We start from the raw sequence: 18,079 nt of genomic DNA, 5'->3' as shown, positions 1-18,079 counted from the left end.
ATGTGCAGAGATTGCGGCGGTTTTTGGTACCAGCAGTGCCTGGTTCTTAAAGAGAGTCTGAAGCGAGAATAAATCTCGCTTCAGACCTCATAAATAGCAGGGGCACGTGTGCCCCTGCTAAAACGCCGCTATAGCGCGGCTTAACGGGGGTCCCTTCACCCCTAAATCCCCCTCGGTGCAGCGGGGGAGCGCTTCCTGGTTGGGGCAGGGCTAACCGCCGCAGCCCTGCCCCACGCGCGTCTGTCAGCGCGTATCTCCGCCTCTCCCCCGCCCCTCTCAGTCTTCCTTCACTGAGAGGGGCGGGGGAGAGGCGGCGATGCGCCGCTGACAGACGCGACTGGAGGCAGGGCTGCAGCCGTTAGCCCTGCCTCCAGGAAGCAATAAATCTGCGACCTTTCTACGACACTCTTTTGCGGGGGGTGGGTTGGGGGTGAAGGGACCCCCGTTTAGCCGCGGGATAGCGGCGTTTTAGCAGGGGCACACGTGCCCCTGCTATTTATGAGCTCTGAAGCGAGATTTATTCTCGCTTCAGAGTCTCTTTAAGGGGCCAGAGACTGCTAGTAAGCAAGTGGTTAAAGGCACTGATCCCTGGAAGCTGGTAGGATTATACTGGCTTCCAGCGTATCTCTAGGTACCCCCAAAGGAAACAAAACACTTATTAAATAATGTCTGTGCAGTACAAGCACCTGAACCGGCTGCATTACTCCTCTGATATAGTGACTAGTGATGGTCATGTCTAGGAGAAGTCATGGAGAAGCATGTGATCAGTCTGGTCAGGTGATAGATATGTAAGTCTCTGATTAGTGATGGTCGTGTCTAGGAGAAGTCATGGAGAAGCATGTGATCAGTGTGGTCAGGTGATAGATATGTAAGTCTCTGATTAGTGATGGTCATGTCTAGGAGAAGTCATGGAGAAGCATGTGATCAGTGTGGTCAGATGATAGATATGTAAGTCTCTGATTAGTGATGGTCATGTCTAGGAGAAGTCATGGAGAAGCATGTGATCAGTGTGGTCAGATGATAGATATGTAAGTCTCTGGTTAGTGATGGTGTGTCTAGGAGAAGTCATGGAGAAGCATGTGATCAGTGTGGTCAGGTGATAGATATGTAAGTCTCTGATTAGTGATGGTTGTGTCTAGGAGAAGTCATGGAGAAGCATGTGATCAGTGTGGTCAGATGATAGATATGTAAGTCTCTGATTAGTGATGGTCATGTCTAGGAGAAGTCATGGAGAAGCATGTGATCAGTGTGGTCAGATGATAGATATGTAAGTCTCTGGTTAGTGATGGTGTGTCTAGGAGAAGTCATGGAGAAGCATGTGATCAGTGTGGTCAGGTGATAGATATGTAAGTCTCTGATTAGTGATGGTTGTGTCTAGGAGAAGTCATGGAGAAGCATGTGATCAGTGTGGTCAGGTGATAGATATGTAAGTCTCTGATTAGTGATGGTCATGTCTAGGAGAAGTCCTGGAGAAGCATGTGACCAGTGTGGTCAGGTGATAGATATGTAAGTCTCTGATTAGTGATGGTCATGTCTAGGAGAAGTCATGGAGAAGCACGTGATCAGTGTGGTCAGGTGATAGATATGTAAGTCACTGATTAGTGATGGGCGTGTCTAGGAGAAGTCATGGAGAAGCATGTGATCAGTGTGGTCAGGTGATAGATATGTAAATCTCTGGTTAGTGATGGTCATGTCTAGGAGAAGTCATGGAGAAGCATGTGATCAGTCTGGTCAGGTGATAGATATGTAAGTCTCTGATTAGTGATGGTTGTGTCTAGGAGAAGTCATGGAGAAGCATGTGATCAGTGTGGTCAGGTGATAGATATGTAAGTCTCTGATTAGTGATGGGCGTGTCTAGGAGAAGTCATGGAGAAGCACGTGATCAGTGTGGTCAAGTGATAGATATGTAAGTCTCTGATTAGTGATGGTCGTGTCTAGGAGAAGTCACAGAGAAGCATGTGATCAGTGTGGTCAGGTGATAGATATAAGTCTCTTATTAGTGATGGTCATGTCTAGGACAAGTCACGGAGAAGCATGTGATCAGTCTGGTCAGGTGATGGATATGTAAGTCTCTGATTAGTGATAGCCATGTCTAGGAGAAGTCACGGAGAAGCATGTGATCAGTCTGGTCAGGTGATAGATATGTAAGTCTCTGATTAGTGATGGGCGTGTCTAGGAGAAGTCACGGAAAAGCATGTGATCAGTCTTGTCAGGTGATAGATATGTAAGTCTCTGATTAGTGATGGTCGTGTCTAGGAGAAGTCATGGAGAAGCATGTGATCAGTGTGGTCAGGTGATAGATATGAAAGTCTCTGATTAGTGATGGTCGTGTCTAGGAGACGTCATGGAGAAGCATGTGATCAATCTGGTCAGGTGATAGATATGTAAGTCTCTGATTAGTGATGGTCGTGTCTAGGAGAAGACATGGAGAAGCATGTGATCAGTGTGGTCAGGTGATAGATATGTAAGTCTCTGATTAGTGATGGTCGTGTCTAGGAGAAGTCATGGAGAAGCATGTGATCAGTCTGGTCAGGTGATAGATATGAAAGTCTCTGATTAGTGATGGTCGTGTCTAGGAGAAGTCATGGAGAAGCATGTGATCAGTCTGGTCAGGTGATAGATATGTAAGTCTCTGATTAGTGATGGTCGTGTCTAGGAGAAGTCATGGAGAAGCATGCGATCAGTCTGGTCAGGTGATAGATATGTAAGTCTCTGATTAGTGATGGTCGTGTCTAGGAGAAGTCATGTAGAAGCATGCGATCAGTGTGGTCAGGTGATAGATATGTAAGTCTCTGATTAGTGATGGTCATGTCTAGGAGAAGTCATGGAGAAGCATGTGAACAGTATGGTCAGGTGATAGATATGTAAATCTCTGGTTAGTGATGGTGTGTCTAGGAGGAGTCATGGAGAGGCATGTGATCAGTGTGGTCAGGTGATAGATATGTAAGTCTCTGATTAGTGATGGTCGTGTCTAGGAGAAGTCATGGAGAAGCATGTGATCAGTGTGGTCAGGTGATAGATATGTAAGTCTCCGATTAGTGATGGTGTGTCTAGGAGAAGTCATGGAGAAGCATGTGATTAGTGTGATCAGGTGATAGATATGTAAGTCTCTGATTAGTGATGGTCGTGTCTAGGAGAAGTCATGGAGAAGCATGTGATCAGTCTGGTCAAGTGATAGATATGTAAGTCTCTGATTAGTGATAGTCATGTCTAGGAGAAGTCATGGAGAAGCATGTGATCAGTGTGGTCAGGTGATAGATATGTATCTGATTAGTGATGGTTGTGTCTAGGAGAAGTCATGGAGAACCATGTGATCAGTCTGGTCAGGTGATAAATATGTAAATCTCTGATTAGTGATGGTCATGTCTAGGAGAAGTCATGGAGAAGCATGTGATCAGTGTGGTCAGGTGATAGATATGTAAGTCTCTGATTAGTGATGGTTGTGTCTAGGAGAAGTCATGGAGAAGCATGTGATCAGTCTGGTCAGGTGATAGATATGTAAGTCTCTGATTAGTGATGGTTGTGTCTAGGAGAAGTCATGGAGAAGCATGCGATCAGTCTGGTCAGGTGATAGATATGTAAGTCTCTGATTAGTGATGGTCGTGTCTAGGAGAAGTCATGTAGAAGCATGTGATCAGTGTGGTCAGGTGATAGATATGTAAGTCTCTGATTAGTGATGGTCATGTCTAGGAGAAGTCATGGAGAAGCATGTGAACAGTATGGTCAGGTGATAGATATGTAAATCTCTGGTTAGTGATGGTGTGTCTAGGAGGAGTCATGGAGAAGCATGTGATCAGTGTGGTCAGGTGATAGATATGTAAGTCTCTGATTAGTGATGGTCGTGTCTAGGAGAAGTCATGGAGAAGCATGTGATCAGTGTGGTCAGGTGATAGATATGTAAGTCTCCGATTAGTGATGGTGTGTCTAGGAGAAGTTATGGAGAAGCATGTGATTAGTGTGATCAGGTGATAGATATGTAAGTCTCTGATTAGTGATGGTCGTGTCTAGGAGAAGTCATGGAGAAGCATGTGATCAGTCTGGTCAAGTGATAGATATGTAAGTCTCTGATTAGTGATAGCCATGTCTAGGAGAAGTCATGGAGAAGCATGTGATCAGTGTGGTCAGGTGATAGATATGTATCTGATTAGTGATGGTTGTGTCTAGGAGAAGTCATGGAGAACCATGTGATCAGTCTGGTCAGGTGATAAATATGTAAGTCTCTGATTAGTGATGGTCATGTCTAGGAGAAGTCATGGAGAAGCATGTGATCAGTGTGGTCAGGTGATAGATATGTAAGTCTCTGATTAGTGATGGTTGTGTCTAGGAGAAGTCATGGAGAAGCATGTGATCAGTCTGGTCAGGTGATAGATATGTAAGTCTCTGATTAGTGATGGTTGTGTCTAGGAGAAGTCATGGAGAAGCATGTGATCAGTGTGGTCAGGTGATAGATATGTATCTGATTAGTGATGTTATGTCTAGGAGAAGTCATGGAGAAGCATGTGATCAGTGTGGTCAGGTGACAGCTATGTAAGTTTGATTAGTGATGGTTGTGTCTTGGAGAAGTCTTGAAGAAGCATGTGATCAATGTGGTCAAGTGATAGATATGTAAGTCTCTGATTAGTGATGGTTACTCTAGGAGAATTCATGGAGAAGCATGTGATCGGTCTGGTCAGGTGATAGATATGTAAGTCTCTGATTAGTGATGGTTGTGTCTAGGAGAAGTCATGGAGAAGCATGTGATCAGCCTGGTCAGGTGATAGATATGTAAGTCTCTGATTAGTGATGGTTGTGTCTAGGAGAAGTCCTGGAGAAGCATGTGACCAGTGTGGTCAGGTGATAGATATGTAAGTCTCTGATTAGTGATGGGCGTGTCTAGGAGAAGTCATGGAGAAGCATGTGATCAGTGTGGTCAGGTGATAGATATGTAAGTCTCTGATTAGTGATGGTCATGTCTAGGAGAAGTCATGGAGAAGCATGTGATCAGTGTGGTCAGGTGATAGATATGTAAGTCTCTGATTAGTGATGGTTGTGTCTAGGAGAAGTCATGGAGAAGCATGTGATCAGTGTGGTCAGGTGATAGATATGTAAGTCTCTGATTAGTGATGGTTGTGTCTAGGGGAAGTCATGGAGAGGCATGTGATCAGTGTGGTCAGGTGATGGATATGTAAGTCTCTGATTAGTGATGGGCGTGTCTAGGAGAAGTCATGGAGAAGCATGTGATCAGTGTGGTCAGGTGATAGATATGTAAGTCTCTGATTAGTGATGGTTACTCTAGGAGAAGTCATGGAGAAGCATGTGACCAGTCTGGTCAGGTGATAGATATGTAAGTCTCTGATTTGCTAGTTATGATCATGTGCTTAAGTAGGTTGTTGAAAATCTATCTGCTCATCAAACAATTCACTTGCTTCTCTATGACTTCTCCTAGACATAACCATCACTGGCTGTGACAACGTTAGTCTTTGACAAGGTCATTGGTTAGGAGCTCTGCACACATCTTGGTGAAAGCTTCCTTGCATTGGTGTCAGCTGTGAGTGTGAGGGGAGTGATGAGGTATATGCAGAGCCAGCATCCCGGGGGGCTTGTCATATTCTTCTTTCCCCTATAATATAGTTTGTGTGACGCTCCAGTAATTGTGCCTCTTTATTGTCTTCTGCAGAGAGAAGTGGGAGCTGCCCTGCAAATATATACATGTGCCCACTCCAGACGGGACCACCAGACAATGAATGTGAATGTGACAATCAATGCCCCCCAAACAAGAAGTGCTGCTCAAGATGTGATGGGAAAAAGTGTGTTGATCCGAAAGCAGGCAGCACAGGTGAGATCTCCAGCGCAAACATACTACTGCTGATGGGGAATTAATAAACCGACGCTAACGTCAGTTGTTGTTCAGCTAACCTATTTTTCAGCCACACAGAAACTGAACCCAGACTTCCGGAGAGACGCTCCTTTTGTTGCTAGCTAGACAGAATAGAGTGTGTTTAACCGTTTTTATTTGTAGATCTAGGCAGCCAGTCAGTGAGTTCCTCTGTCTCAGAAAACAGAGGTGGTGGCAGTTATACCCTGAAATAGTGTGTAATTTGTAATTACCGTAACTCACAGGCTCCCTTCTGGTCGGTCTGCTGCCAAATTCCGACGGTTTCTGCGCATCGAATGTGACCACAGCTTGCATGGTCGGTGTGCTGAAACCGATTGGAAGGCAATTTGTGTTCCAGCCACGAGGGGTCCTGTGACAGTGGCCCCACCCACTCTTTTGAATGTCTGGCAGCCCAACTCTCAGCTGAGAAAAAAATAAACATACTGCTTGTCTACCGACCCCCTGATGCTGGCTCAGCTTTTCTCAAGGAAATAGCAGAACTTGTATCTTGCATAACACTGAAACACCCTAGGTGGATACTTCTGGGAGACTTTAACGCATGGGTCGATACACACTCTTCCCAATTAGGAACTGAGCTACTTCTCTCCATGAATGAACTGGGCTTCTCTCAAGCCGTCAACCTCTCTACCCACAAAAAAGGACACACTTTGGACCTCCTTTTCCATTCAGAACTCCTAATATCCAATGTGGAAATTGATTCAGTAGTTTAGTCAGACCACCACACTGTCCAATTCTCCTTTACAGCACCGGCTACGAAACACCAAGTGAAAGAACTAATAAAATATCGTTCCTTGAAAGGTTTGACACCCCAACACCTTCAGAACAGCCTCAATCTAGGCAGACTGACAGATCACAACTTAGGCCTTGAATCCATGGTCCTTAAATATAACCACGATGTCTCAGCCGCTTTTGACGCCATAGCTCCCTTAAAGATTAAACGTTCCACACCATTACATCACGCTCGCTGGTTTGACAACTCTACAAAGGAACAGAAGAAACAGGGATGCAGACTGGAACGAACGTGGCGCAATTATCAGTCCCCAGATGACAAACTTTCCCTAATTGCTCACCTGAAAAAAATATCAAACAATGATTAACAAAAAGAAGTCCTTATTCCTGTCTCACGAAATTGCAAATGCAGCCAACAGACCTGCCCAATTCTTCCGCATGGTTGACAGTCTCTGCAATCCATCTTGCAGGAAATCCAGCATCAGACCTTCACAGGAACTGTGCGAGAAATTTGCCCACTTCTTCTCAGACAAAGTCTCCTCCATACGATCTGCCATTCAATTCACAGCCCCAGAAACCCATACAGAGCCAAATAACAGGTGCAAAAATAGCCTACCACCATGGTCTGATTTTAAGGTAATCACTGAAAAAGACATCTTGGATATCCTCTCAAACCTTCGCCAGACTACCTGCGATCTGGACCCTGGCCCCACTAAGTTCATGTTGAAATGCCCTGAACTATTTACACCGCCATTCCACAAAATAGTCAACGATTCCTTACAAGAAGGGTGGTTTCCCTCTACTCTGAAAGAAGCAATTTTCAGGCCACTACTCAAGAAACCACCCTTAAACCCAGATGCTCTAAACAGCTAGAGACCTGTCTCAAATCTCCCCTTTCTGGGAAAAGTTATTGAAAAGGCTGTCTACCTCCAAGTTGAAGCCATGCTCTCCAGAAACAACATCCTTGACCCTCTTCAATCTGGCTTCAGGAAATATCACAGCTGTGAAACAGCCCTTACCCAGATTTGCAATGATCTACTCATTGCAAGAGACAAGGGTCAATGTTCCATCCTGATTTTGCTCGACCTCTCAGCGGCTTTTGACACAGTCGATCATAAAATCTTGCTCAACAGGCTACAAGAGTACTGTGGCATAGATGGCATTGTTCTCCGGTGGTTCAACTCCTTCCTGGCTGGCAGAACACAAAGGGTAGCCTTAGGGCCCTTCCTCTCCAACCCTGTACCACTAAAATACGGTGTACCTCAGGGCGCAATATTATCCCCTTTACTTTTCACCATATACATGCTGCCATTTGGAGAAATCATACAAAAACATGGCCTGACATATCATTGCTATGCTGATGACACCCAGCTATATGTGTCATTCAAACCTGATGTCACAGACCCTACTCCACAAATAAATGCATGCTTAGCTGAGCTTCAGGAGTGGATGAATAATAATTGGCTAAAACTTAATGCTGACAAAACTGAGGTTCTTGTTATCGAGGGCCAGGGCTCAACAGCAAAGCAGTCCCAGTCTCAACCAACACCGCTAAGGATAGGGAGCTCAGACCTGAACAACTCAGACTGTCTGCGCAGCCTGGGAGTACTGATTGATGGGAAATTAAGCTTCAGGAATCAAATCTCAGCTGTTGTGAAACATTCCTTCTTTCATCTAAGGAATATTGCAAGGATTAAACACCTAATTCCTTCAGAGGATCTTCCAACCCTAGTTCATGCCTTTGTCACATCAAGGTTAGACTACTGCAACGTCCTCTACACAGGCCTGCATAAGAAAGACTTACGCCGCCTGCAATTAGTACAGAATGCCGCCGCAAGGCTGTTAACGAGCCAACCCCGCCATTGCCACATAACACCAACCCTGAGCTCACTCCACTGGCTACCGATAAAATGGAGAATTCTGTTTAAGATTGGTTTACTGACATTCAAATCCTTGCACAATCTGGGCCCTGGATACCTGAAGGACTTGTTGCAACTGCATCACACCCCCCACAATCTTAGATCAAAAGGACGTAACACCTTGGTCACCCCCAGAGTCCACCTCAAAACCTTTGGAGACAGAGCCTTTTGTCATGCTGTCCCTACACTTTGGAACTCCCTGCCACACCCAATCAGGACAGCTCCATCCCTGGAAGCATTTAAGTCCAAACTGAAAACCTACCTCTTCAGTCTGGCATTCATGAACACCTGACTATCTCCTCTGTAACACAACCCAGCCTGCAACCCTGTATTAATCTGAGACACAGCTATGCGCTTTGAGTCCTATGGGAGAAAAGCGCTTTACAAATGTTATTGTATTGTATTGTATTGATGGTCTGTGTGGTGATAATGTTTCTTTATATCGTGTGAGGTCTGGAATTCATCCAACAGAACAAGCAGGGGGTGCATTTGTCTGACACCATTAAATGGAACCTCAAGTGTAAGGAATACAGAGTCTGCCATCTTCATTCCCAGATAAACAATGCCAGTTGCCTGGCTGTCCTGCTGAGCATTCCAGGGTACAAGCAGGCAGTCAGCTCAGAGTGCAGAGTGCAGATTGTGGGAGGTTCTGGATTATATACAATCTGAAGTGAAAAATTAATTTATAAATTATTTTTTCTTTTATTTTAATTTTATGTATATCACAAATAATAAATAGAACATTAGTAGCAAAGAAGAGAGTTTCATATTGTTTTCCAGTACAGAGAGAGTTTAAAAAAAGATCTTCTCTGAGCTATTCAACTGGCTTGGTGGAACTCAGTCCCGTTTCTTGAAGAGTGACATTCCAAAGTATCAACCCAAGGGGTAGTCAAACACTAAGAGGGACTAACAGTCCCATGCAAATCACAATGCCCCACCTCCCTAATCATTGTAGAAGTAGAGAAAGGGTCTTTAAAGTGACCCAGAGATGAGTCATGTGGCTGTTATTTAGTTACCCGGGGCTTCCTCCAGCCCCAGAAGCATGGATGCATCCCTCGCCGTCCTCCTGCGGTCCTCTGTTAAGCCGCAATCTATTCCGGTAAGTGGCTGTGTGATGTCAGCGGAGGGCCTTCTGCGCATGCACAGACCTTCTATGCAAGCGCAGCAGGCCTCGGATGATGCCACTCAGTCAGACTGAGCCGTGTACCGGGGTTTCATTGCACCTGAAGGAGGATTCCGGGCGGACTGCGGGAGACACGCGTGAGGACGGCGAGGGACGCATGCGTGCTTCTGGGGCTGGAGGAGACACGCGTGAGGACGGTGAGGAATGCATACGTGCTTCTGGGGCTGGAGGAGACACGCATGAGGATGGCGAGGGAAGCATACGTACTTCTGGGGCTGGAGGAGGCACGCGTAAGGACGGCGAGGGACGCATACGTACTTCTGGGGCTGGAGGAGGCACGCGTGAGGACGGCGAGGGACGCATGCGTGCTTCTGGGGCTGGAGGAGACACGCATGAGGACGGCGAGGGACGCATACGTACTTCTGGGGCTGGAGGAGGCACATGTGAGGATGGTGAGGGACGCATATGTGCTTCTGGGGCTGGAGGAGGCACGCGTGAAGACGGCGAGGGACGCATACGTACTTTTGGGGCTGGAGGAGGCACGCGTGAGGACGGTGAGGGACGCATACCTACTTCTGGGGCTGGAGGAGGCACGCGTGAGGACGGTGAGGGACGCATACGTGCTTCTGGGGCTGGAGGAGGCACGCGTGAGGACGGTGAGGGATGCATACATGCCTCTGGGGCTGGAGGAGGCACGCGTGAGGACGGCGAGGGATGCATACATGCTTCTGGGGCTGGAGGAGGCACACGTGAGGATGGTGAGGGACGCATACGTGCTTCTGGGGCTGGAGGAGGCACGCGTGTGGATGGTGAGGGACGCATACGTGCTTCTGGGGCTGGAGGAGACACGCATGAGGACAGCGAGGGACGCATACGTACTTCTGGGGCTGGAGGAGACACGCATGAGGACAGCGAGGGACGCATACGTACTTCTGGGGCTGGAGGAGGCATGCGTGAGGACGGCGAGGGACGCATACGTGCTTCTGGGGCTGGAGGAGGCACGCATGAGGACGGTGAGGGATGCATACGTGCTTCTGGGGCTGGAGGAGGCACGCGTGAGGATAGTGAGGGACGCATACGTGCTTCTGGGGCTGGAGGAGGCACGACGGCGAGGGACGCATGCGTGCTTCTGGGGCTGGAGGAGACACGCGTGAGGACGGTGAGGGATGCATACGTGCTTCTGGGGCTGGAGGAAGCACGCGTGAGGACGGTGAGGGATGCATACTTGCTTCTGGGGCTGGAGGAGGCACGCGTGAGGACGGTGAGGGATGCATACGTGCTTCTGGGGCTGGAGGAGGCACGCGTGAGGATGGTGAGGGATGCATACGTGCTTCTGGGGCTGGAGGAGGCACGCGTGAGGACGGTGAGGGACACATACTTGCTTCTGGGGCTGGAGGAGGCACGCGTGAGGACGGTGAGGGACACATACTTGCTTCTGGGGCTGGAGAAGGCACGCGTGAGGACGGTGAGGGACGCATACGTGCTTCTGGGGCTGGAGGAGGCACGCATGAGGATGGTGAGGGACGCATACGTGCATCTGGGGCTGGAGGAGGCCCCGGGTAAGTAAAAATCATTAAAATCAAGACAAAAAAGAAGAGCAAGAATAGAACCTTCAGGTTCCATCTTCTATACATACATGTGTAATACAGTTACCACTCAATCAGGCTGGATATAACACACATCTAGATGAGTGAAAAGTTAAGGAAGACTTTGTACACAATCCTCAGATCCTGTATAGAGAACAATATCTTAAGGCCAAGCCCTTAGCTCGACATGTTTCGTGAAGAAAAACACTTCACTTCCTCAGGAGTAGTTTGGCTCTTGATAGTCACAATTTTATATCCTGAAACCATATACAGCATTATATATGAGTATCTCTCCAACTCCAGGTGAGCATTTCCAAACCTGGGGTGGCATGCAAAGAGAGGAAATGGGGAAAGGGGGAGGGGGGAGGCTGGGAAAGAAAGAGGGGGGAGGGGGGAAAGGGGGGGGAAGGCTTGGAAAGGGGTTGAAAATAAATAAAGACTTAAGATAGGGAATACCTAGTAACCAACAACCCAGGAGGGCAGAGCTGGGTGGGATTGTGAAGTGGGTATAGGCAGGGTCAGGAGGTGTATTCCCCTGTGATGTGTAGGGGGTGGAGCTGGGTGGGATTGTGAAGTGGGGGTCAGGAGGTGTATTCCCCTGTGATGTGTAGGGGGTGGAGCTGGGTGGGATTGTGAAGTGGGGGTCAGGAGGTGTATTCCCCTGTGATGTGTAGGGGTGAAGCTGGGTGGGACTGTGAAGTGGGGGGGAGGCAGGGTCAGGAGGTGTATTTCCCTGTGATGTGTAGGGGTGGAGCTGGGTGGGATTGTGAAGTGGGGGGTCAGGAGGTGTATTCCCCTGTGATGTGTAGGGGGGCAGTTTGGTGGGATTATGAAGTGGAGGCGGGGTCAGGAGGTGTATTCCCCTGTGATGTGTAGAGGGAGGAGCTGGGTGGGAGTGTGAAGTGGGGGTCAGGAGGTGTATTCCCCTTTGATGTGTGTGGGGGTGTAAGACCGTGTACCGAGGGGTACCCCAGGATACAACGAAGTCATGGAACAAGGAAGGCGACACAGATACCAGCTTAGTGCAACCAAAACTTTCTTTACTGGAAAGTATTAACAGGAACAGTTACAAACACAACAAGATTTGCAATACACAGGGTACCCTATACCCCAGAGTCCCCACTTCTGTCACACCTCTACCTGATGGCAGTTTACAGTAGAGCCTCCAAGTCATACTGAACTGCAGAATCACTCTTAGCCATTAGCAGACACAGCAGAGTGGACAAGTCATGCTGAACTGCAGGATCAACCCTAGTCGTCGGCAGTTTACAGCAGAGCCTCAAGTCTTGCTGCACTGCAGTACCAATCCAGTGTCACCTGCTAAAAACAGTTCCTAACTATCTACCTAAAGCAGGCCTAAGTCTCAGTTTCTTCAGGTACCGTACCACAAAAATAAACAGTTTAATTAAAACACAAGAACCCGGGTTCACTGACCTGTTCCTACTTAGTATCAGCAGATGCCTCTCTTTAGGACAGTCTCAGGCCTGCAACCACACTTGCAGCCTTGATGGGTAGCTGGCGTAGAATCCTAAGCTCACGGCAGCTGACTGGGAACAATATCCACTCCAGCAAGCAGGATTCCAGGAGAAAACAGCGAACAGCCTCTCTGCAGCTTGGATGGATCCAGATTGTTCTTTTCACAGACAGCTCTCCACAAAAACAACCATGTCTGTCTCTGTCTTCTCTTCCTGGTGTCTCTAGAGCTGCCAGTCCCCACCTCTCATGCTTGCTTATCCCTCAGCAGGATTAGATTATCATTTTTTGATACAGGCGGCATCTAGTGGCCAAAATGCAAACTGTCACTTCAGAACTCAATTTCAGGCAAGATTATTGACAATCTCACATGCCACCCCACTAGAGGTTGTCGTCCTCGGCAACCCTCCCCAAACAAACTCATCTCGTGAGTAGCGCTATGGAGGCACACCAACATTAGGCCTCGTCGATCTTTGCAGCGTGGGGGGCTCAGAAACATCAGGTATGTCAGGCATATGTGGTAAGGGAGGAGCTGTTGACTGCTCAGCATTATACCTAGGTGGTAAACCTGCCACAGCCGGAGCCCCTGCAGACATCTGGGCAGGGACAACCCACCATTCCTCTTCCTCCTCATCTGAGGCGTTTTCCCCCATACTCTCAACATACGGAGGTGCCTCCTCCTCACACATTGGCTCCTCAAAATGACAATGTCTCAACATATTACGGTGCAAGTTTCGTGAGGGTCCCCCGGTCCCTACCGGCTCTACCTCATAGACCGAAATAGCAGGGTCAACCCTTCCTTTCACTGTGTACAGAATGGCCTCCCACCGCCCATTCAACTTTCCAGACGGCCGTTTGGCTTTGACCATGACTCTATCACCTGGGGCAAACCCATCCCTTAGTACTGGTTTTGGATTAGGGTGTATCACTCGTCCCAGGCGCTCCCCCACAACCTTGTGCACCGTTCTCAGGCGGCGGCGGTGCTCCTGCACCCATGCAGTGGTACTTCTCGGTTGTGGTTCCATTGGATTGGGCATGTGGAGGTCTTCAATCTCCCGTCCGGCTCTCCCAAACATGAGCATGTGTGGGGAGTACCCGGTAGTACTATGTACTCTATTGTTATAGGCCCACATCAACTCAGGCAGGTACTCGGGCCACCGAGCCTTTTGGCAACATCTGGAGCAAAGTGCGGTTGAAACGTTCGCAAGCCCACGTTTCCTTGGGGGTGATACGGTGTGGTGCGGGAGCGTTCGATCCCATACAGCTGGTACAACTCATTCATGAGAGTACCCTGGAAACATGCCCCCTGGTCCGAATGTATTCTCTGTGGACACCCAAACACCTGTATAAAGTGTTTGCAGACCGCTTCAGCAGCCGACTCTGCTGTCTGGTCCCTGGTGGGTACAGCTACTGCATACTTTGTGAAATGGTCTGTCATGACTAGACAGAATGAGTGTCCTGAGGTAGAGTACCCAATTTGCACATAGTCAATCATAAGAAGCTCTAGTGGTGCTGAGGTGCAGATGGCCTGTACAGGAGCCCGCTGTTCAGTGCTCTTACTCAGCCCGCAGAGTCACCTAAGACATGCAGTGACCACCATATCACCCAGATCTGGACAGTATACCAGACGTTGAAGCCACTTGAATGTCTTTTCACTCCCGAAATGAGCACCTTTTTCATGAGCTTCCCTGGCGGCCTCCGGCCCCAATGACATGGGGATGACAATCTGTTGTTGGTGCTGCAGTTCTGACTGTAAGTATATGGTCCGGCACAAGAGGCCCTGGGTAACTGTCAGCTTGTCCCATTGCCTCAACAACTTTTGACTCTCTGGGGTCAGGCCAGCCCGCTCTTCTGGCCGAGGCCATATCTTGTTCTGAACCCACTCTTTTACTTTCCACAAATCCGGGCAGGCATTCTGGACTCTCGCCCAATCAGCCAGCATTTTTCCCAGCACTAGAGTCATCCCAGACGCCACCCCACTTGTATGTGCCACATCCTGGAACATAGGTAGGCGACCAAGGTCAAGAGTTTCAGTGTCTTCTAACTCCTCATCGATTCTCTGAGCTGACTGTCCTACAGGGACCCGGGAGAGTGCATCGGCGTTGCCATTCTCCCTACCGGACCGGAACTTGATGCGATAATTGTACTTGGAAAGGCGGGCGGGCCATCCATCTCTGCTCGAGTGCACCGAGCTTGGCATTCTCCAGATGTGCCAACGGGTTATTATCCGTCATCACAGTTACTTTTGCACCTGTCAGTAGAGTTGGGCCGAACCTCCGATTTTAGGTTCGCGAACCGGGTTCGCGAACTTCTGCGGAAGGTTCGGTTCGCGTTAAATTTCGCAAACCGCAATAGACTTCAATGGGGATGCGAACTTTGAAAAAAAAAAAATTATGCTGGCCACAAAAGTGATGGAAAAGATGTTTCAAGGGGTCTAACACCTGGAGGGGGGCATGGCGGAGTGGGATACACGCCAAAAGTCCACAGGAAAAATCTGGATTTGACGCAAAGCAGCGTTTTAAGGGCAGAAATCACATTGAATGCTAAATGACAGGCCTAAAGTGCTTTAAAACATCTTGCATGTGTATACATCAATCAGGTAGTGTAATTAAGGTACTGCTTCACACTGACACACCAAACTCACCGTGTAACGCACCGCAAACAGCTGTTTGTGTAGTGACGGCAGTGGCGGGTTCACTGAACAGGAATACAGTAGCGGGTTCACAGAACAGGTATGCAGTGGCAGGTTCACTGAACAGGTATACAGTGGCGGGTTCACTGAACACAACAGGTATGCAGTGGCGGGTTCACAGAACAGGTATGCAGTGGCAGGTTCACTGAACAGGTATGCAGTGGCGGGTTCACTGAACAGGTATGCAGTGGTGGGTTCACAGAACAGGTATGCAGTGGTGGGTTCACAGAACAGGTATGCAGTGGTGGGTTCACAGAACAGGTATGCAGTGGTGGGTTCACAGAACAGGTATGCAGTGGCAGGTTCACTGAACAGGTATGCAGTGGTGGGTTCACTGAACAGGTATGCAGTGGTGGGTTCACTGAACAGGTATGCAGTGGCAGGTTCACTGAACAGGTATGCAGTGGTGGGTTCACAGAACAGGTATGCAGTGGTGGGTTCACAGTACAGGTATGCAGTGGTGGGTTCACAGTACAGGTATGCAGTGGTGGGTTCACAGAACAGGTATGCAGTGGTGGGTTCACAGAACAGAACAGGTATGCAGCCAGGAACAAGCTAAGCCTAACTAATCTTTCCCTATGAGAGACAGTCTGCAGCAGCTCGCCCTACTCTCACTAACGCAGGCACACGAGTGACCGTAATGGCCGCCGCTGCCTGCCTTTTATAAGGGGGGGAGTGGCTCCAGGGGCTAGTGTAGCCTAATTGGCTACACTGGGCCTGCTGACTGTGATGTAGTGGGTCAAAGTTGACCCTCATGGTGCATTATGGGGCGAACCGAACTTCCGCAAAAGTTCGCCTGCGGGACGCGAACGCGAACCACTGAAGTTCGCATGGAACCGTTCGCAGGCGAACCGTTCGGCCCAACTCTACCTGTCAGGTACTCGGCAAACCTTTCAGTCATGGCCCACACCAGCGCCAGTAGTTCCAGTTTAAAGGAGCTGTAGTTATCAGGGTTGCGCTCTGAGTCTCTCAGGGACCAGCTCCCATAGGCGATGACTCTTTCCCGTCCATCCTGGACTTGGGATAAGACAGCCCCCAGACCATGAAGGCTTCCATCAGTGTATAGCAGGAATGGGGTGTCGAACCGTGCATAAGCCAAGATCGGGGCACTGGTCAGCGACTCTTTCACAGCTTCAAAAGCCTCTTGTTGCCGAGGTCCCCAGTCAATGGGACGCTTCTTTGGGCCCCCAGCCCCTTAGTAACTCATTTAATGGGCCCACCAGATGGGCAAACTTGGGTATAAACCTCCGGTAGTAGCCAGCCAGCCCCACGAACGCCCACACCTCTCGCAGTGTACTGGGTTGGGGCCACTTCTGGACAGCCTCCACCTTGTTGGGGGCCGGCTTTACTCCCTCCGAGGTGACTACATGTCCTAAGTACTCTATCTGCTGTTGGAACAGTTGGCATTTCTTGGGCTTGATCTTGAGCCCATGCTCTCGTAGTCGTCCTAGGACTTGTCGTAGCTTCTGGAGGTGATCTTCAAAGGAGGTCCTAAACACTACTATGTCATCCAGGTATATCAATACTGACTCAAAATTGAGATCTCCCAGACAGTGCTCCATCAATCGCTGGAATGTTCCCGGAGCATTGGAGAGGCCGAATGGCATCCGAATGGCAGTTTACAGTAGAGCCTCCAAGTCATACTGAACTGCACGATCACTCTTAGCCATTAGCAGACACAGCAGAGCGGACAAGTCATGCTGAACTGCAGGATCAACCCTAGTCGTTGGCAGTTTACAGCAGAGCCTCAAGTCTTGCTGCACTGCAGTACCAATCCAGTGTCATCTGCTAAAAACAGTTCCTAACTATCTACCTAAAGCAGGCCTAAGTCTCCGTTTCTTCAGGTACCGTACCACAAAAAAAAACAGTTTAATGAAAACACAAGAACCCGGGTTCACTGACCTGTTCCTACTTGGTATCAGCAGATGCCTCTCTTTAGGACAGTCTCAGGCCTGCAACCACACTTGCAGCCTTGATGGGTAGCTGGCGTAGAATCCTAAGCCCAGGGCAGCTAACTGGAAACAATCTCCACTCCAGCAAGCAGGATTCCAGGAGAAAACAGCGATCAGCCTCTCTGCAGCTTGGATGGATCCAGATTGTCCTTTTCACAGACAGCTCTCCACAAAAACAACCATGTCTGTCTCTGTCTTCTCTTCCTGGTGTCTCTAGAGCTGCCAGTCCCCACCTCTCATGCTTGCTTATCCCTCAGCAGGATTAGATTATCATTTTTTGATACAGGCGGCATCTAGTGGCCAAAATGCAAACTGTCACTTCAGAACTCAATTTCAGGCAAGATTATTGACAAGGGGGCGGGGCTTGGTGGGATTATGAAGTGGAGGCGGGGTCAGGAGGTGTATTCTCTCTCTCTGTACAGCTGATAATGATGTCTCTCTGTGTGATTTTAGTGATAAAGGCAGGAACATGCCCGGTTGTGAACACTTTAGTTGCCTGTAGTCTTCCATTACCACAGTCCTGCGGCAGCGACTCACAATGTGATGGAGAAGAGAAGTGTTGTACATACGGATGTGAAGTTCGCTGCACGAAACCCGTCAGTAAGTTATTTCAATAATTGAACTTGTTAAGGTGGTATAATTGCCCCCACTATAGGTGGCCTGAAGGGGGAAGCAGCCAGGAAGGGGAACGGAGTGCACAGCGACAGGGTACTCTCACCTGCCCCCCCCC

At 48.8% G+C, this 18,079-nt stretch overlaps 1 protein-coding gene across 2 annotated transcripts in view; it reads left to right on the top strand.

The window, feature by feature from the left end:
- LOC137571118 (uncharacterized) overlaps positions 1–18,079 on the top strand; it is a 209,164-nt gene that overhangs the window by 169,566 nt on the left and 21,519 nt on the right. For both annotated transcript variants that reach the window (XM_068279826.1, XM_068279824.1), the window contains 2 exons: positions 5,657–5,815; positions 17,803–17,949. In XM_068279826.1, the coding sequence (XP_068135927.1) occupies positions 5,657–5,815; positions 17,803–17,949 (306 nt within the window). The remainder of the gene's footprint in view (positions 1–5,656; positions 5,816–17,802; positions 17,950–18,079) is intronic.

The sequence above is a fragment of the Hyperolius riggenbachi genome, chromosome 4 (genome assembly GCF_040937935.1).
Source record: "Hyperolius riggenbachi isolate aHypRig1 chromosome 4, aHypRig1.pri, whole genome shotgun sequence".
Lineage (NCBI taxonomy): Eukaryota > Metazoa > Chordata > Amphibia > Anura > Hyperoliidae > Hyperolius > Hyperolius riggenbachi.
The sequence above is the reverse complement of the archived record's forward strand: the minus strand, read 5'-3'. Positions and strand labels throughout refer to the sequence as shown.